This window comes from Diplotaxodon limnothrissa, linkage group LG20 (genome assembly GCF_057381915.1).
Source record: "Diplotaxodon limnothrissa isolate DT_005_m linkage group LG20, D_limnothrissa_male_GT1.1, whole genome shotgun sequence".
NCBI classification, from domain to species: domain Eukaryota; kingdom Metazoa; phylum Chordata; class Actinopteri; order Cichliformes; family Cichlidae; genus Diplotaxodon; species Diplotaxodon limnothrissa.
Window position 1 is genome coordinate 18,634,368 of NC_140615.1, and position 21,271 is coordinate 18,655,638.

Below are 21,271 nucleotides of genomic sequence, written 5' to 3' on the forward strand. Positions count from 1 at the left end.
GTAGAAAGGAAGGGATGAGATCAAAGCAGCTGTTTTGCTGTTTTGTCCTAGGAACAGCTAAGATACTGCGCAGGACCCTCAAGCTCCCAGGCCTCTGGTAGAGGACCCAAGCTTGAAGGATAGACTGCCTGCAGGGGCGATACATATATATATCTCAAGTTGAACTTAACCTAAAATAAATAAAAAGTAAAATGTTATTATAGTTAATAGCTAATAGCTATACAGTTTTCTGTAGTCTGGTGAGGACTATTTAAAATAATATTTTCCTAATTATGTTTACCTAATTATAGCTAAATATTATTTTTAAAGGGGGGATTTTAACTTGTAATGGAGCATTTTTCACTGCACCTCTCATTAAACACAACAGGAAACATGCCAGAGAAAAACCACTTTAGTCTACTTCCGCAACGTCAGTAATGACACGTATTCAAAATGGCGGCCGCGGCTATGGTAAGTGGAAATAAAGCGAACTCTTTTTGCTTTAAACAGTACATTGCTCTTTCTTTCATTCCAAATTATGTCGGACATCGCACTGAAGTCGTGGGAAAGTGTAGGTCTTAAGTAGACCGATCAAGTGCTATTTAATGTTAACTAGACTAAACTTCATTGGAATTCGCTGCTATTTGAATGTTCACGATCCTGCTAAACGAGTTAGCTAGCTACCTAGCCTGGTTGTCAGTAAGCGGTGACTCTTTAAAACAGATTCGTGTCATTTGTGTGGAATATATAAAATTGCCCTGACAGAGTATGAACTGTGAAACGCTGGGCTTTCAGACTGTCATGTGATGCACTGTCAAAATAAACAGGTTTTGCAATCTTTAGGGAAATGTTAGCTGTTAGCGCTGTGTCGGCGTGTGTTACAGTCCTAAAAGAGATGGTAAAATGACCGCTCAGGAACAGCTACAAAGTATAAACTTAACGTAAATCGGGTTGGTAGCGCATGATAACATAAATGCAGTCTTGTTTCAGGATTCGTGGTTGGTAACTTCGATCACTTCTTTATGCTTAATGCTAATACAAATGTTTTTTCAGTGTTGAATCATTTCAGTTCATTTTTTAACATGTAGTAATAAAACGGGACGTTTTGCCTATCAGAATTAGCGCGTGTCCGCAAAATGTCTTCTTAACTACAGTAAGTAAAGGCACTCTTGTCAGCTCAGGCTTCTCTGTTAAAACGTAAAGATCGTATCGAATTTACACATAGTGACAATCTTAAATCTCTGTACAAATTTCAAAACAACTGTTAGAGAACATTGATTTCAGTTGTCCTGCAAACTGGATGGAGGCAAGAAGATTTAAAAGAGTTGATGTCTGCCTTGAGAATATACCTTGAATTAAGTAGTAAGCCGTGTTCCTCACTACTGGGAAGAGAAGTGGAGTCATTTTTGATGTCTGAGACAACACAAGCCTCAGCTTACACTTTCTTAACTTTGTAAAAAAAAACAACCCAGCGAGTATTAGTATTACTGAATGAGTATTTAATGATGAAATATTACTAATGATGGGGTGGGGGGGGGGGGATCTATTCATAGAACTCCTATTTTATTTTGGGTAGTCTCATTTCAGCTCAGTGTTTGAGTTTTTACTGCATTACTGCTAGTTTTGCCTTTGGGCGCTCTCAGTGAGCGCACCTTCTCATGCAAGCACACACACACGCTGCATATAACGTGGAGCAGACAAGTCAGTAAAAATGATCAATTGTGACTGCCACCTAACAAACGAGATGAAGAGGAAGTTGAGAATATGCACGAATAACTTTTGTGCTGTGGCATAATTAATATGCAGCTCAACTGACTGCATTTCTGAAAAAGCTGATTTAATCAAAAAATCTGAACATGTCCCCTCCTGGAGCAGCTTACATGTGAGGAACATGTGGTGGTATAGTCAGGTTAACACTTAGAGTCATGTCATGTGGTCATGTGAGAGAGTTCTCCACTGTAAAGATGCCAGTGCTTGGATCAGCTATGCAACAGTCAGACTGTGTCCCTGCTGAGGAGCACTGAAGTTCCTTTCACAGTTCAGACTGTGATGAATATTCCAGAGGATCTTTGTTGCATAGCTTTGCCAATTTATTCAAACATGCAAGGTAATCGATTATTTTTAAAATATGTAAATGATATTTACTGCTCTGATGGGACCCCCTTCTATTTCTTAATGACGATTAAGATGATGAGATGAAAAAATAAAAGCACTGAGAGGACTTTTGTTTGGTTCACTTACACATGCGCACAGTTGAAGTTGATGAATGATTAAACTGTTGGCAGACCTTTCTCATTATTGTAGTAAAGGTGTATGGAAGGTGTTCTTTGAAATGGAGAAACTCAAATAACTAGAAGCTTTTTTTTTTTTTTTGCCTCGATACGATTCTGTAGCGCTTAGTTGTCACTGTGTAAAAGTGAGCATGTCACCCACATTTGCAACCAAAAATAGAGTTGCAGCGGCTATAGAGATTGAAAATGTGACGTCACTTAGGGGTAAAACCGCAAATAATTCTGGGAACTCGTGGCAAGAGATACTAGCGCACGTAGGCTTTCAATTGAAATCAGTTATACAGCGATAAAAAGAAACCCAAAAAATGGCAAGAAGCTGTTGTATTATTAACTGCAGTAGCCGGTCGCATGACAGTTTATTGTGCATAAATAGTGAATTGTCCTGACACAATATTGCGTTTCGCTTCTGTTATTATGGTACACTGACAAAAACATTTACTTTTATTCACAGGATAAAACAGTTGTTTTGTATCACTAATTGCCCAGTACGATTACAGCATACAATATTATTGTCACTGCTACATTTCTGTTACACTACCAGAAATTATTTCCACTACTAATTAATTACCGTTGAGCTCAAAGGTTATATTAATAAACGGTTAACGAATGTGTATTTATGAAGATGATTTGTGAGACTGGTAAACTTATATGTACGATGGTCTTTACTTTCTACACGGTGCATTTCAAGGTCCTGTACCCATCCGTCGGTAAACTGTACCTGGGCTTGTTGCAGTGACCTGAAGTTACTAAACTTCACGAGTGTATGCACTCACTCCAAGAAGCGTATAATTATAAATCTGAGCGTGGTGAAAGTTGGGCAGCACGCTAACGTATTTTGTCCCTCTGTGTGCTCGTAAGGGTCTGACCCTTTCACTGGTTTGATTTTTTTCCTCGTATCTTTTCTTTGACTTTTCATCAAGTCTGTCTTTGTACGGACCGGCATTGTTCTCCTTCGTTTTGTACATACCTTTTTGGGGGGCAAAGAAAAAGCAAGAATTTATTGGAACCGAAGAATGAACGTTTGCATTTGATGCAGGTACTTGGATTGTTTTGCCACGAGTTCCCGGCATGCAATGCGCGAAAGTCACGTGATCTGTCAATCTCTATTGCTCAGGAGGTAGAGAAGGTTATCTTTTAATTGGAAGGTTTGGCATTTCGATCCCTGGTTGCTCCAATTGCTCTGGCATTCTTGGAACCCCAAGTTGTCCTCAGATGCATCCATCAGAAATAATTTGGGAATGTGTGTAAATGGGTGAATGAGTCATGTTATATAAAGCCCTTTGCTTTAGTAGGGAGTAGAAAAGTGCTGCATAAGAACCACTCTACCTGCTCAGCAAGCTCCACCGCAAACTTGCTGCTCTCAACTACTGCTGTTTGTAAAATATGCAGATGTACTGTTAACTAAGTAGTAGGGCTGCACGATTAATCGTTAGAAAATCGCGATCTCGATTCATACTTATGTGCGATCTCATTTCCAAATAACAACGATTTAAAAAAAAAAAAAAAAAAAAGACGACGACAATGATTGTACCGCATTTTGATCCGGGACGTAATCTGCATGGAAACAAGCGCTCACTCTTCCTGCTCAACAAATGACAAGGGCGGAGCCTTATACCACGTGATACAGAAGCTGTGCCGTGTGATGCTAAAATTAGCAGGGGAAAAACAACGGAGAGCACGTCAGGGATGAGGAGAAAGTGACGGGAGAAAATCCGTCCCGGTCAACCACGCAAACATCAATAACGGGAACCTTATACAGCGCTTCCCTATACCCGTCGAACTCCTGCAGGCACAAAGAAATTACGGAGGCTATCACTTATCACCTGACCAAAGATATGGCTCCCATCAACACTGTGCAAAACGAGGGATTTAGGAAAACGATCAACACCCTAGACAAACGCTACACAGTGCCGTCCTGCAACTATTTTTCTATTGTTGCACTACCTGCTCTATACACGCAGTGTCGAGCAACGGTGGAGACGGAATTTCAAGCAGTACAACATTTTGCTGCAACAACAAAATGTGAGACATTTGTTGTTTTTATGTTTATTTATTGTTTTTATGTTCAATCTCAACTGTTACGAAGTTGATGTGCAGTTAATAAGTGCAATAAATATTTATACTGGAAAAGAAAATCGTGAGAGAATCGTGATCTCAATTCTAAGCCAAAAAATCGTTATTCTCATTTTATGCAAAATCGTGCAACCCTACAAAGTAGGCATAAAATCTATGTAAAATATTATATTAAATTAAATTAATATTTAAAATATAATTGTCTGCTTTTTGCAGTAGGATACATATCAATGCACAGGCCAAGCCTCAGTTCTGAGAATGTTGATATACTGGCTTTTCTTTATTGTGGATACACATTTACAAAAACTCATGCACCTTATCTACCTCATCCAGGAGATGCAATACTGTCAGAAATTTAAGACAGGCTTCCTAGAAGATAAACTAAACAGTATTTTTAATAATGCCTTAGTTTAGGTGTCATATTGATCAAGAGCTATAAGTAAGAAATAACCAAAGTGATCTGCCATAAAGCCATTTTTTAATCACAACTGAACATAAAAAATAAGTCAGATCTGTGTGTTGAAGAGCAATATTAGCTCATTTTGAATTTGATGACAGCAGCACATCAAAGAAAAGTTGGAACGGGGCCATGTTTACTCCTGTGTAACAGTCTGTAAATGTCTGGAGTTTGAATGTAGGAATTTTGTCCCGTTTTGTCAAATTGTAGCTGCCCAGCAGTCTTGGACTTTTTTGTCATATTGTTTTTGTTTTATAAACAGTTTGTACTGCAGGCAGGCCAGTTCAGCAACTGGAATTTTACTGCAAAGCCGTGCTGTTGTCACTGATACAGCATGATGTGGAATTCAGTTTTAATTTTCAGCCTTGACTCTTGTTCACAGCAATTTCTCCAGATTCGTGGAATCTTTTCATATCATGTAGTGTAGACTATGAGACATTCAAAGTCTTTGTAATTTTACATTGAGCAGCCTTATTATGATATTTGTAGATGTAGATTTTTTGCAGGTTGGTGAACCTCTGCACACCTTCTAAGGGACTATGCCTTACTGAGATGCTCTTTTTATATCCAGTCATCTTTCTGGTTTGTTGCCAGTTAACCTAATACATTCTAAATGTTTCTCCTGCTGTTTGTTTTTAGTAACACTTACTTTTCCAGTCTTTCCCAAGTTTGTGACGTGTTGCTCCAGTCAAATTCAAAGAGTTTATATTTTTCTTTAACAGATACGTTTTTTAGAACATTTTATGCATATTCTACTGTTTAAAAAAAATAGTTCACGTATTTTTTTTAAGCAGTGTCTTTTTTTTGGTCACAATTGGGTTTGTAGAAGGTTTCCAAAATCGTGCCCAGAGGCATTATCAAGCTGCCGGAACTTGCTTCTCAACTTTCATTCCACTGTCAGCACACAGTACAACAGAGACACGCATGGAATTCATTGTCAAATCTAACGTGTGTCCGCTCTGCAGGTGAGGTGGTGGGCCTTTTTGCTGTTGTCCCTGCTGCCTGTGAGCCGGTCCTTCTATGTTCCTGGAGTAGCTCCACGGAATTTCCATGATGGCGACGTTGTAGATATCAAGGTAAGATGAAAATTCACTGCTAAACATATCGGCTGTACTATGAGCACTCAGGGGGGAAAGCTACATTCAACTCATCACAGAGGGAGTTGTCACTCATTTATCACTAGCTGCTTACAAGGGTTTGAAAAGTCCCTAGTTTTAGGCGATAAAGGCGATAATTAGCAATGATGAGGTGAAATGACACAAAATGATCACTGCAGTGAGTGAGCGGAGGGTCAGGTGGACAAGATGACAGGGTGAACTCTTTCGTTTTAAAAATAATTGCATCATCTGGCAACATCACCAGACAGTGTTTTTTGTTTTTTGTTTTTTTTTGTTTGGTTGGTTGTTTTTTCTTTATCTAAAGAGTAGAAAGTTTGAAGCAACAGAAAGTTAAATATCTTTTGAACTACACAACCTCTGTGTGGGTGCAGTAACTGCACACAGAGAGTGAGCAGTGGGAGAGCAACTGCCACAGGTCTGCTGCAGAACAGTACTGTCTGTAAATTTGTTTTCATTCATTTAAAGGGGTAGACGTGATACTTCTAGATGGCAGAGTTGCTAATAAGTATCTACGACAAGAACTGAAAAAAATATTTTGACTCTATTAAATTAGTGAAAATGGCTACACACCATGGCTTCTAAACATGGCTTTGATTACAGACCCCTTGAAATATTTCACTCTAAAATCTTGTGTTTATTAGATTTTGGGTTCTGTAGCAGGAAATGGGAGGCAGAATATTTGATGTTTGGGAATAATTGTAAGCTTCAGCAAAGTCTGGCTGGTGCGTTTAGCATACTTTGATCAACTGAAGAGTCTTTACTTTGCACAGCTTGCTATCTGAGTGATGTTAAAAATGTGTCTTTTCACTCAAAAATTCACACCATGTGCTTTTCTCCAAGTGAGCACTTTAATCCAGCAAACCTTGCCCTCACAGTTTGAAGATGTGAGATAGTCTGACCATAAGCCATTACTTCTGAGCCAGAGCACCCAGGATGGTTATTAGAGCACTGGTTCTCAAACTCAGTCCCCAGTCTGTGGCTCACTGTTGCTTGTGCGGTCATTGGTCTGCCACCAAGCCACAGAGAAGGGTGAAGTTCTAACATACAAAAAGATGAAACTGAGTGTTAAAATCTTTGACATACAGTTCTCCCAGGAATGGGAGAACGGGAGCCAGTTTGGGGTGTTCTCACCCTATTGTACTCTGACAAATTTGCTGATGCTTGTCTCTCTCATCGTCAAAGATAAAACAATGATGGTGCAAACACTGGAAAGAGATCCTTTTGTTTTTCAGGCGGTAAAGCTGACCAGCTCCCGTACCCAGCTTCCTTATGAATACTATTCCCTGCCATTCTGTAAACCAAAAAAGGTCTTCTACAAGGGAGAGAACCTGGGTGAGTGCACTGCTGCTTATGTGATAAGTTTAAAATTGTTTAAATTTTTATCATATATATCTATAAATATATTTGTGATTTTTTTGTTTTGTTTTTTTGGGTTTTTTTTGCGTGTGTGTGTGTGGTTTCCTTGTTGTTTATAGGTGAGGTCTTACGTGGAGACCGTATTGTAAACACCCTTTATAACGTGGAGATGAGTAAAGACAAGAAATGTGAGCTGGTGTGTGAAAAGAGAAAGCTCAACATAGACGAGAGTAAGCTGATGGCTGAGCGAATCCAGGAGGAGTATTATGTTCACCTGTGAGCGTCCCTTCTTACTGCTTTCAGCAGGCTGAATTCATTTAAATGCTTGTCCGGTTTGATAGGCTTTATATCTCTGGGCTGACTTGCTTCTAAAGCATCTATTTTGTTGTTTTTAAATTCCTTCTTTTGTGTGATTGCAGTATTGCAGATAACCTTCCAGTTGCCACCAGGTTAGAGTATCCAAGCAGAGAGGGAGGAGAAGAGGAGGATCAAAAGAAGGACACGATAAAAGATGTCCAGTTTGAACACGGCTACAGATTGGGCTTCTTTGACAAAAACAAGGTACGTACATTACACAGACTCTTCCATTTCTGCTTAAAGGAGAAGAGTGCACGTAACTTAAATTGCTGCTGATCAGTACCAAAGTATTTACAGAATATTTACCATGTTTCCCCACAAATTCATTGGATAGTCTGCCAACAAAAAAGCTGCCAAAATACACTGGAGGACAAACATCAACAGGACAACACAGTGTAAAAATCAAAGAATTCTGAAACTTACTGAAACTTTATCTGTCCTTAACTGGCTTTAGACAGATAAATGTGGCTCCTCCCCCATAAACATGAAGAGGAAGCAGGCAGTGGTCATCAAGGCTCCTCAATTCATTTTTATTTATATAGCGCCAAATCACAGCAACAGTCTCCTCAAAGCTCTTTATATTGTAAGGCATATGGCTTACATACCTTACAATACACTGAACAATAACAGAGAGAACCCCAACAATCAGGCTCAAGGAGGAACGGTCAACTACGTGACTATTTAGGGGTGAAGGGTGGAAGATGGGACAAAAGATGCACTGTGAAAGAGCAAGAGCTTAATAATAACTAATGATTACATTCAGTAGTAGTAGTTTAATGTTTTTACTGGCTCCTGAAATTGCCCTTCAGGTTGGAATTTTAAAGAATGATTCAAAATAAAGGGTGATAAAGAATGATTTACTGATCGTCTGTGGCAGCACAAAGCCTTTGCTTTAGAGACATAGTGTCAGTTCTATGACTGAAACCTTTGCACGGGTATTTTTGCAGCTGGCCTTATGGTGTATGTAATTCCAGGAGTTTCCCTTTCAGGAGAAGAATATTTAAATGAATCCCAAAAACATGATTTAAAAACTTTGCAGCATATAATTTTCTGCAAGTTGCACTCAATTTAAGGTTGGATATATACACGAGAGGTCAGCTTTAGTTGGTGATGTAGTCCATATGCAGAGAGTAAAGACATGAATATATGAAGAGTGTTAAATTATTCTCTTTTTTTTTCTCCCTCCCAGTTTTATCTGCACAACCACTTGTCCTTCATCTTGTACTTCCACAAGGAGAAACTGGTGGAGGGGGACCTTCATGACTACAGGGTGGTGCGATTTGAGGTTATACCCCGGAGTGTCAAAGTAGAAGGTTAGTGTCAGCATACTCTTTTTGAATCGCCTGATGTTGCTTTAGGCCTGTAGTGAGTTAAAGGAAAGAGGAAGTAGATTTGTTGACTAAAAAGTTAAGTAAAGATTACCGCTTATACTTAGTATACTCCATCCTGTGTCCTATTATTTTTCTCCTCAGATCTGAAGCCTGCAGAGGCGCTGAAGACCTGCACCCTACCTGAACCCAGTGGCTCTGCCGCTCAAGACATCGACCCTACCAAGGAGAATGAAGTCCTGTTCACCTACTCTGTACACTGGGAGGTCAGTTAAGGCTGAATGTGTTTTCAAGTCTTGCAACCCAGTAGTCATAAAAATCTGTAGCCCTGAATAATCTGTTCAAATGACTTTGTTTACATAACTGCTTTAACTTGATTACAATCCTCATTAATAAAAGCCTGTTTAAATGTTGCTGAAATGTATACTTTGTTTAATGTTTAGTGTTGCGCACACATATAATGTCAGAGTAGACTGCAGAGTTTACAAACCTTACCAATGTTAGGAGCAGTAGCCTTGGTTCCTTCGTTGCAGGGTTCCTGGTAAAGAACGTGGTTATAGCTGTGTACCTTTGTTATACTCAAGTTTATTATTCTGACATATTCAATCTAATTAAATAATTTATTAATAATAGTCATAAAAATAATGTGCAACAAACTAATATTTTGGGCACCTACTAGCAAATTTTAAATGTGTAGTGTGTGTGTGTGTGTGTGTGTGTGTGTGTGTGTGTGTGTGTGTGTGTAGGAGAGTGAAGTGAAGTGGGCGTCTCGCTGGGACACATACCTGACCATGAGTGATGTCCAGATCCACTGGTTCTCCATTGTTAACTCTGTGGTGGTCGTCTTTTTCCTCTCAGGTATGTCCAATTCATGTTAGAATTTACCTGTGGCTCATGGCATCTTACTCTTACTATTTCAGTCATTTCTATTTATTTTTTATGATTTATTTTCACCACCAGTTTGCTGTCGGTGCAGTAAAGGCATGAACTAATATAATATTTTTTATATAATATGTACAAAAATGTATAGAAATTTGTAAAATATGTATCAATCTAGTGGATACAATTTGGCAGATTTACAACTGAACTTTAGATTTGAATTTAAGAAGTTTTTGTTTTGTTTTTCTGTGTGACACCCAGGTCCTTTTTCCTGTCCTGTTGTCACTGCATTTGATTTGATTGTTTTGGATAGTCTTTTTAAACACTGTCACTTGTTTATTCAACATGTCATCGTTGATGCAAGTTTGAGCAGCTTTTAAAATGGACGTCAAGAGAACTTGCCTTTGTCAGCATAATACTGTGTATAAAATACTAAAACACCATCATACTATCCATCCTTCATAACAACTCCATAAAATAAGACTACATTCTTTGGCTAACTGAAACATATAAATGAAACTTTATTATATATCGAAGAGATCATTGATGGGTTTATGACAACGTATTAAATATTGCAATTGTATTTTATTCTCTGCCTTTCTCTCTCAGGTATTCTGAGTATGATCATTATCAGGACCTTGAGGAAAGACATTGCTAACTACAACAGAGAGGATGACATAGTAAGAAAATACACAGCATCCAGCCTCTGGATTCTTAATGATCACTACCTGACCACATTTTTCTCCTCTCTAACCAGGAGGACACCATGGAGGAGTCGGGCTGGAAGAATGTCCACGGTGATGTGTTCAGACCACCACAGTATCCCATGATCCTCAGCTCTCTGCTGGGCTCAGGGATCCAGCTGTTTTGCATGATCCTCATTGTAATCTGTGAGTTTCTTATTTCTCTCAACAGTTTTCTGCACATCCTGACATTATTTACATTTGTGCTTAGGCCATGTTGTCCTAGTCCTGTCATTTCTTCACAAAGACAAAACACGAGGAATGCTCTCAAGGTGACAGGGCTCACCTTACATATATGAATCAGCAAAGACAAGAGTGTGAAAATATGAAACTGCTCAGTGTTGCACATTTCTACAAAACAAATGCACGTTCTGTAGCAAATTGTTAATGTTCTGTGTTTCACACTAGGAGTGTGAACAAATACTCAAAGCTGAATTTCTGTCAGTAAAGTAGTTAGACCCTGTGCTGCTGGGGGGTTAATGGTGCAGTATCCACCTGTTATACTGCATACTATGTGGCAAAGGTGCAGCTCTTAATGACCTGAGTTGTGAGTGGTGGATGATTCACATACCATAAACTTCAACTTCATCTTTTAAAGAGGTGCAAGTTTGTTAAATGTAAATGTTGTTAGTCATGACATTTATCCTGTTCTTTTGCCGTATGACTGTTTTTATATCTGTTTAGAACAGTTAACAGTAACATCAGGCTTATTATATTCTTTATCTGCTTTAATAGTTGTAGCTTGTATCTTCAAAAAATATCCAGCAGGGATTATTTCAGGCTTGAAATATTTCAACAGGAACTTTTTTCAGTGATTGTGACAGTGTTTACAGCCTAGCTTTGCAACAAAGACAGTGATTTATACTCAGTCCACTTTGGAAAAACCTTGGATGACAGAATCTGTGGAATCTTAACTATGCTCACTGAATAATGAGTATGGTAGTCATGAAAGCTTCATGCGTTGCGGCTCCCTCGTGGTGTAATCATTTCCCATTTCCTGTTGAGAAAAAGATGGTTGTTCCATGTTTTTCGTTGCGGAGCTGCTCGGGGATTCAGGGGTAGCCTAGCCTATTTGTGAGATGTAGGTATTTACATTTTTTTTTTTTTTACTTGTTTATGTTTAAATAATTTTACTTGTTGTTTGAATCAAAGAGTTAAGCTAAAATCCATAAAATGTGATGTTTTACAAAATGATCTGTTGGTGTTTATTGTAACTGTCACAAATTTTGCCAAATGCCATATTAGTCCAGGGCATAATTGTCTTGTATTCTGATTAACATATGGAAGCTTATTTTATTTAATTGCAGTTTAGAAGAGCTCCTGCTAGCTGAAGCTCTGTGTTTAGCATAGGAGCCCAGGAGTCCTGCAGTCTTCTAATCCAGCTCTCATTTGTGTTTAGTTGTTGCCATGTTGGGCATGCTGTCTCCATCAAGTCGAGGAGCCTTGATGACCACTGCCTGCTTCCTCTTCATGTTTATGGGGTAGGAGCCGCATTCATCTGTCTAAAGCTCATTAAGGAATTGAGAGGCGCCGAGTTTCAGAATTCTTTGATTTTTACACTGTCGATGTTTGTCCTGCAGTGTATTTGGTGGCTACTTTGCTGGCAGACTGTATCGCACACTGAAGGGTCATCGATGGAGGAAAGGAGCATTCTGTGTGAGTTCAGGTTCTTACAGCAGTGTGAAGAAGCGGGGGAGGTGGGGGGTTGTGTGTGTGTGCGTGTGCGTGTATATATATATATATGTTTGTATATGTGTAATGCGTGTATGCGTAAAATGATGTGAGCAGTGAGGCTTAGACTGTTGTTGTTGTATTTGCCATGCAGACAGCAACTTTGTATCCTGCTGTGGTTTTTGGGATCTGCTTCATCCTCAACTGTTTTATCTGGGGAGAACACTCGTCTGGAGCGGTGAGTGCCATGACTTGAAAGTCACACATTCAAAAATGTGTGTGTCAGCTATGCTTTCACATACTTCACATTCTGTTTAAAAGAAGAATCGTTTATCCTTAATTAACTTTTTAACACATTTTACTGGATATGCTATGCTTTTATACTGTTCCAGTTCTAGATGCTCAAAATAACATGGCCAGAGTTTCAGATAATTAAATCAGTGTATGTACAAGTAATCCATGTGAGCCAAAAGATTTAAATCCTCTGTGTCAGGCAGTTTTTTCCTTGCTCTTGGATATTCCTGCTGATCCAAACTTTACTTTTATCGATTATGAGGTGCAGCCAGTTAACAGAAAGCTGTTTTGAGATGAAGAGGATGAACTGAGAGGCTGCACCAAGACCCAGGGTACGGCAGAATAGTCGAAAAAACCTCCTGCCTCCTTTGCCAAATTAAGGCTTGGTGGAAAATGTCATAAGATAAAGGAAAGATGCAACGGCATTTCAACAGAATAGTATCAGCATGCACATTAACAGTGATGGCAGACGTCTTCCAGTACAGTGTTCAGCAGATTGCACATCCTACTTTACCCCATGTGTTGTTACAATGTTATTTCACAGAGGTCATATAAACGAGAACCACCAAGGGGGATTTCTAAAGACAGGAACATATTGCTAAATATGCTTTCCTCCTTCTTTGTTCAGGCCTGTTATGACCCAATCTATCTGAGCTAACCTGAAATAAAAATTATTTTGTGACAATCATCAAGCTGGTAATATGATAGTCATTATTAATACAAACTGGGCTATGGAAAACCTCAGATGACCTTTGGGGGGGGGGGGAGCTAAATGAGGGTCATGAAGAGAGATTTAGAATGAAATCACCTTATTACACAAAAAAGTTACATGTTTAAAGTGAGTGTGTTTGTTTTATATCTCAAACAGTCACTTTACTCACTTTTATATTCTTTATCTTCCTGCCACTAACACAGAAAAGTCTAACTTGGGGATGATAGGTGACACCAACATCATTGATTTTCCATCTTTTTTTTTTATTGTAAAATTTGATACTGTGTGTTTATGCCCTTCTGAGATTAACTAAAGCTTTAATTGGAACAACAACTTTTTGTTGAAAGCATCTTTGTGTTGTGTTGGTTATTGTGTTTTGAAGCCATACCACCTCGAGTAAAAATGGAATTGGACCATATTTGCCTGTAATACCAATTTGTACCACCAGATGGTGTAGCAAGTCAATGTAGTGTACAGTCTGGGTCTAATAAGGCACTAATCTGGAAGGACAGGTATTTGAGTGGATGAGACACCAAAGAATGGTTTAATGTGACTCACATCAACTGGAAACCATGATTGGATGCAATGGAAACTAAAGTTGGGTAGAAAAACAATTGCAGGGAATTTTGGCTGGTAAAACTGTTAAAGGAAGCATCCACGGGAGAAGTATACTATCCTATGAAGTGTCTTCTTATTTGTCACAGAATAAAGCATCTGTGCTGTAGGTGTGGTTTAACTTTAAAGATTAACTGAACTCTCACATGGATTCTTAAACATCTTGACATCATCTCTGTATGGTCTGTAGGTCTTTTCCTTACCATATATAAAGCACCTTCAGGCGACCTTTGTTGTGATTTGGCGCTATGTAAATAAAATCGAATTGAATTTCTGAATAATTCTTCTTGTGTTCCTTATGTCTTCTCTCACTTCAGGTCCCATTCACTACAATGTTGGCCCTACTGTGCATGTGGTTTGGCATTTCCATGCCCTTGGTCTATCTTGGCTACTACTTTGGCTTCCGCAAACAGCCGTATGATAACCCTGTACGCACCAACCAGATCCCTCGGCAGGTCCCAGAGCAGCGCTGGTACATGAACAAGTTTGTCGGGTAAGAGTTTAGTCTATCTCGCATTCTTAGGTGCCCCAATGGCTAATGGTTTGCTTAAACGCAAATTATGATTTAATCTTTCCTCTTCTTTCCGTTAGCATCCTGATGGCTGGGATCCTGCCGTTTGGTGCCATGTTCATTGAGCTCTTCTTCATCTTCAGTGTAAGTACATGTGCACCGTTGCATGTCCGAGCTCCTCATCTTTCAATGCTATTACCGTATTTTTCGGCCCATAAGGCGCACCGGATTATAAATTGCACTGTCGACAAAGGGGTCTGTTTTCATACATAAGGCGCACCGGATTATAAGGCGTATTAAACGAAACAAAACAGTCAGATAAGTCAAACTTTACTCAACTCATTCCTCTTGCTTCCTCCACTTCCGTACCATTGATTGATTAATGTTGAATTCTCTGGTAGCTGCTCTATAAACACTGGAACAACAGTATATGTTGTTCCAGTGTTTTTCTAATTTTTGCTATGTAACTTTACACTGTCCACTTTCTGCTGTAACAAAACAAATTTCCCACGTGTGGAACTAATAAAGGTTATTTTATCTTACATTAATGACTAACCTCATATTGTGGCTGGATTATCTCAGTTGTTCTCCCCTACTGATGTTGGTCTGTTTACAGCAATTTTCCATGCGATTGCATTTGTCAAAAAAACATCGGGAACTTTTATCAAGTGGAAAAAAGTTGACGCGGACGGAGTTTTGGACCCAGATTACTATGAGTCGCGAGGCTCCTGACTACGGTAGCCATAACGCACAGACAATCCATCAAGCAGTGCGGCTTTGTAGCTTAGCAAAGTCCTACTAAAACATTTTTTGACAGATTTTTGAGCGCCGTGTACCACATAAAATCTGTTTGAAGTCAGTAAACACAGCCAGAATTCATAGATAAGGCGCACCAGATTATAAAGCGCGCCAGATTATAAGGCGCACTGCCGATTTTTGAGAAGATTTAATGATTTTAAGTGTGCCTTATAGTGCGGAAAATACGGTACACAGTTTTCAGAAATAATACAGTATCTATTTTCTATTTAGAGGATATGTAACTGATGTGTAATCCTCCTCAATAATGCTAGAATCAATGTGTGTATGTGTGTCCATCCACCTCCAGGCCATCTGGGAGAACCAGTTTTATTACCTCTTTGGCTTCCTTTTTCTGGTCTTCATCATTTTGGTGGTGTCCTGCTCTCAGATCAGCATTGTGATGGTTTATTTCCAGCTCTGTGCAGAGGTAAGCTCATTAATTGCATACTATTGTCTCTGGCTGCCAGGCTTTTACTTGACATACACACATCTCACATATTGTTGGTTATGTTTTTCACCTGTGTGGCACATATCTGTATTATATGAGCAAGAACTTATGCACAGCCTTGTCTCTCTCTTCTTCACTGTCAGGATTACCGGTGGTGGTGGAGAACTTTCCTGGTTTCAGGAGGCTCGGCTTTCTATGTCCTTGTTTACGCCGTTTTCTACTTTGTCAACAAGGTAAAAAGCACAGGGTTGTTTGAGACACTCCCACAATAAACTCTAAAGAAAGCACTGTTCTTAGCCATGCTGTTGTCAATGCCTGAAGAGTCATCAGTGTTGACAAAGCCTGCCTAATACCTGAATTGAAAGATGGCAGAATTAAATTTAATTTTGAAGATTTCCACCATCGACTCACTCATATGTAAAAATGTTATTTTGTTGGACCTAGTTTTTTGTTTTCTTTTAACGTACAGACATGGACTGTATAAACAAACATAAGATTTAGTCTCTGATTGGTTTGTGGATTTCTGTTCTGTAACTTCAAAGATTGATATTTTGGACACTTGAGTTTTGAAAGATAGAAGAACATTTTTGGTTGAGAGGGTTGAGCTGGATCTCACTGAGAACCAGTCACAGTTTATGGTTAAGAGTTTACCAGCTCAGTGGAGCCAGCTGCCCTTATCATAGGAAATGGCAGGTAATCAGCTAGTGCTGGCTAATACTAGCACAAGTCTAACTTCCAGTTAGACTTCTACCACCATCTTTGTTGTTGCAGGTTCTGTGTTTCCTCTATAATACTTCCAACAATGCTGGAAAACAAGATCATGGCCAACAAAATGAACTCTGGAAATGGCAACCTACCATGGGGAGTTCAGAGCATGTTATGGGGTGCTGGAAGGCATATTCAAAAGGGAGCATTGAAGAGGGTTTGGGGAAGGTTCACACAATTTCAACTAAAATCTACAACTACTGCAAAAACAACCTTTCATATGACCTTTCATATCCCAAATCACAACAGCAGTCACCTGTAGGTGCATTATATTGGAATGAGCAAGCACTTGGTGTCAGTGGTAAAGAAAACCTCCCTTTTATCAGGAAGAGACCTCCAGCAGAACCAGGCTCAGGGAGGGGCAGCCATCTGTTACAACCAGTTAGGGGTGAGGGGAGGGAGACAGTCAAACGACACACCTTCATGAAACGATGTCAAATGATAGATGTTTTCTATTTTCTAGGCAAGAATATCTTGTTCCCTGCACTGTAGATACAAGTGATAAATTGCAAGAATATCTCTTTAATAGAAATGGAAATGTGCAGCATGCTTAAACTGCTTCCTTTTGTCTTTCTTCCCTAGCTGGACATTGTGGAGTTCATCCCCTCCCTTCTGTACTTTGGCTACACCGCCCTCATGGTCTTGTCTTTCTGGCTGTTAACGGGCACAATTGGCTTCTATGCCGCCTACATGTTCATCAGGAAAATCTACGCTGCGGTGAAAATCGACTAGTTATTGCTGGTGCTGCTGTTTTTTGTTTATTTTTTTCTTTTCTTTTTTTTTTTTGTAACATTCTAAATATATATAAAAATGTTCTTCATGTCCAACAAGCACTGACTTGAGTGCAGAAGGAATGAGAGGGTTGCTTTCTACAGTGCATCAGTCGCAACTGCTGGCCTCACAATAAAGAAAAGCAAGGTGGCAGATCTAAAACGGCTGTCACCTTGCTTCTGCCTCCCTCCTCCTCCTTTCCAGGACATCTAGAGGATCTCTGTTCTGCCGGGACTATTAATGTCCTCTGCTGTTTCACCTTTTTCCACAAAGACAGGGGGCCAAAGCTTGTCAAACAAGGGTTTCTGCACATTTTATCTTTTTTTTGTGTGTGTTTGTGTGTGTTTTTTGATTGTAACTTATCCAGGTTTTTATTTTGTCTTCATGGGATTTATCTGTGTCTTGATTTCTATTGGGCGCCTCTCAGGAGGCTACTTCCTTCTGGTTTCCCCACGTAAATTCTGTTTCTACACTTTCTGTCGTCTCCATTTTCAGACGTGACCTTCTTTTCAGAGACTTTACAGATCAGGAAAGGATTGAGGATCGTTTCTGTGGTTCTGTTTGTTGTGTTGAACTCATGGATGGAAACCACCCTGGGAAGTTCTACATTGTAACACAAATATGGATAAATTAAATCTATTGGGGTTTTTTTTACTTCAGTTTCCATGTCCTGGTGTGACCATGTTAACCACAACTGTAATCCAAATATTAGCTTCTCCCTCCCAAACACTGGGTTTCTTATTCATGTCAAAATATTGCTCCATTTGCGCTAAATGAAGCAGAACTGCTCAGAATGGGACTGAACTTGAATATTTGAACCCAACTACCCATTTTATATTCAAAAGCCTACAACACAAATATGTTTTTCCGCTCGTTAACCATGCCATCAGTGTAGCCTTAGCAGCGCCTGAGCCTGCTGAACTATGCAGTAATGGGGGGGAAAAGGTGCAAATTGCAAAGGTTGTTTCAGAGGACCATTTTTAGTACGAAATGCCTATTTTCTTTCCTTTTTGAGCCTAATGTACCATACGTTTGTTTGTATAACCTGATGTGTTTGGAAAGCCCAGCAAGATCACCTGGCCGGTATCGGAGCTTAGAGGTCCTGGGATGTTTTGAATGTAATTGACAGGGTTCTTATTAGATGTGTACAGTCTGTGTTTTGTGCGCTGCAGATCATGTGTTTACCTTTATTTTCAAATTATATGTATTTTTCAGCTTAAAAAACATGCAGTTTTGGGTGGAACCTGATTTTAAAAAAATGCTTTACCTTCAACTCAAGGGCTTCATCTAGGTAACTATTTTATTTTACAGTAGCAAAATTGCAATATGTAATAATCCAGTTGAGCAAATAGAAATAAACTTATTCGCTTCCGTTAAAAGCTAGGTAAGAAGACTGATACCACTCGCATGACTGTTTGTTAAATATGAGCTAGTGACAGGTTATTTTCAGTAGGCATAAAGAGGAAAGATGACATTCTTGCTATGTCTTAAGGCATATAACCCTGCATCCATGTGTTCCCATTAGTTGGGAAGTAATTTGTCTGACTTTTCATGTTATTTAGTCAAAATATCAACAACGCCATGGACAATACGCGTATGCTGGGGGTTTTATTGACTGCCTTTCTGACAGTTTGAGTCGCCCAATTTTTACTGAATACAAAACCTGAAACAAGTGATGCAGATCTACAGAGTTCTGTAGGACCAAAAGTCTCTTTGCAACAACCGGTGCCTTCAGGTGGTAAATTAGAAAGAATGCAGGTCTAAGATTCTAAAGCACTAGCTTCACTTTTCAGCCTATGGACTAATCTAGGTTACTTTATGCAGAGCAGCTCTAACCAGATACCGTATTTCAGTTGAATGCTAGCCAAATTAAAGGTAAAAGATATGAATTTGCCCCATGAAATTTCTTAAATCTGAATGTTTGTTAAAAGCCATTTTATATTATAAATGGTGTAAAAGGTGGAAGTGGCTACTCTGACATCATCTGTTGGTTTCTAAAGTTGTGTTTTGAAGCCTCGAGTTTGGCGTTTTCATCATTGCCATCTTGGTTTCAAATAACTAGATGTGACAAGGGGGGTATGGCTGACCATGAAACCCCTTGCTCATTGGCTGACAATCCTGTGAGTCTCGAGATTTACAAAATAACTTCATTTTTTAGTCAATATGACTTGAAATGAGCAACTAAGCTACACAGAAACTATGTCCATGTTTTATATCATCTGTGGTTTTTATGTATAACTTCAACAACGTATTCCAGCACCTGTACACAATAAATCAGCCTTTTGCTGGCGAGGAGTAATGACCATCTGTACAGCCAGATTACCTGTTCATCCTTTTTTGCTAAGCTAAGCTACCTGGTCACAAGGGTTAGTTTAATTTAGAGAAAACTAACTGGCTGCTAGCAGTAGATTGCGACAGAAACATTAGTTTTTGGTCTAAGGTAAGCTATCTGGTACCTAGCATAAGCTTTTCTGTTTAATATGGGTATTAATATATGGGTCTTAATGCTAGGCTAAGTTAACCTGCTGCTAGCAGGAACTTTGCTCAGATTGTGATGTCAACAATCCAATGCATTATGGGACTATATAATGATAGGTGTTGCTTTTGAGTTTGAAAGTAAAACTGGGGACATTAGAACACAGATATTAGTGTTTATGGTGTGCTAAGCTAGCCAGCAGATAGCAATACTTTCTTAACTACATAGAGACATAAGTTTTTGTGCTAAATGTCAGTAGATGTGTGGTATCACTCTTCTTAGGAAGACAGCAACAAAAGTGCAGATCAGTATCACTAATACAGTATATCTGAAGCAGTATCCATATCTCAAGTAGAAAACAATGGATGGTGTCTGCAGAATGCCAGGTTATCAGACTGTATGTGGTGTGGTTTTAAAGGAAAATATATTTGCAGTAAATTTCAATTAGGACTGGATGTCTCAGGCCAAGGCCTTTTTTTAATCAAGCAAAACAAAAAGAAGTACCTCGCAGATTTATGAGAAACTCAAACCATAAACTACACAGCATGTAAGGTAATATTTAGTACACACTTGTATTTGTTACACCCTTGACAGATTTAGTAGGGTTATTGAAATGCTTCACTTTTGCACAAAAGTACAGATGAGATATTTGCCTAGATATACCCTGATTCTTCAGGGCAAGAGGAAAGAATGGCTAACTCATCCTCATGGTCTCTCCTTCATTATCATCAGCACTCAAGCTACAGACAAGCTGCTTAAAGAGATCGAGAAGGCAAAATCATTTGAAGTTTCCCCCTGCCACTTGCTATGTGAAACAACTAATCAAAGCCCCAAGGATCCCTCAGTTGAAATGACAGGATCATTACTTTTTATTTTCATCCTTTACTTGCTGAACCACCCTGTGTTGTGTCAGAGTTTCAGAGCTCTGATACCTGACTGCTGTCTAATATAAGGACAGACACTCCTCTCCTGCAAGTGCACACACCAGGGGAGATTTTTTACAGACTTACTTTTAAGAGGCCGAGTCATGCATGTATGATTGAAGGTTTTACAATGTAAATAAAAGAAAACAGCTTTGTATTTGTTGCATTTTTCTGTTTGTGGCGCTCTCTGTAATGATTCCTGTCATCGTTTTAGCCAAAAAGCATGATGCTCTTGATGACTTTTAAAGAAACTTGTTTGTTATTTTTCTCTTTGTTTCTTTTACAGAATGTCCAATTACAAAATGTACCACGACAAAACAATAAAGTGATGGCAAGTTGAATATGAAAGTTAGCTTCCTGTGTTTTTGGAACATGCTTAATGGTGCATTACAATGATTTTACAATGACACATCCTGTCCACAAAGGCAGCACAACTTTATTTCAGGTTGTTCCCTGTCACAAAATATAATTATTATATCTGTTGATAGTTTCTTCCTTTATAACAACTGTGATTATTATAAAACGCTAATATCTTGATACTACAGATAGGTCCTAACACAGGAGGCTTTAGCTAATAAGTGTCTGCTAGTTCTCATTTTCACAAGACAAGGCTTGCTGAACTGAACATTGCTAACTAAGTTAGCTTGCATTACCTATTGTTCACTTAGCACTCTGGTAAACGGTAGCAATGAAAATGCAGTGTCCA

General features: G+C 39.0%; 1 protein-coding gene across 1 annotated transcript; it reads left to right on the forward strand.

Moving 5' to 3' along the window:
• The first annotated feature begins 428 nt into the window (after positions 1-428).
• Positions 429-20,743, forward strand: tm9sf4 (transmembrane 9 superfamily protein member 4). The gene is made up of 18 exons (XM_085344489.1): positions 429-450; positions 5,766-5,876; positions 7,151-7,250; positions 7,394-7,550; positions 7,694-7,835; positions 8,821-8,944; positions 9,104-9,225; positions 9,706-9,817; positions 10,448-10,518; positions 10,596-10,728; positions 11,981-12,062; positions 12,162-12,237; positions 12,407-12,490; positions 14,191-14,366; positions 14,465-14,528; positions 15,490-15,609; positions 15,774-15,863; positions 16,978-20,743. The coding sequence occupies exons 1-18, from the start codon at positions 433-435 to the stop codon at positions 17,125-17,127; spliced, it is 1,932 nt and encodes a 643-aa protein (XP_085200615.1). The 5' UTR covers positions 429-432; the 3' UTR covers positions 17,128-20,743.
• Positions 20,744-21,271: the final 528 nt, after the last annotated feature.

What these genes read in the sequence shown, in the direction of transcription:
- tm9sf4 (XM_085344489.1), top strand. An exon ending in GCGACGTTGTAGATATCAAG is followed by an intron (nt 5,877 to 7,150) that starts GTAAGATGAAAA and finishes TTTGTTTTTCAG; the next exon opens with GCGGTAAAGCTGACCAGCTC. An exon ending in TACATGAACAAGTTTGTCGG is followed by an intron (nt 14,367 to 14,464) that starts GTAAGAGTTTAG and finishes TCTTTCCGTTAG; the next exon opens with CATCCTGATGGCTGGGATCC.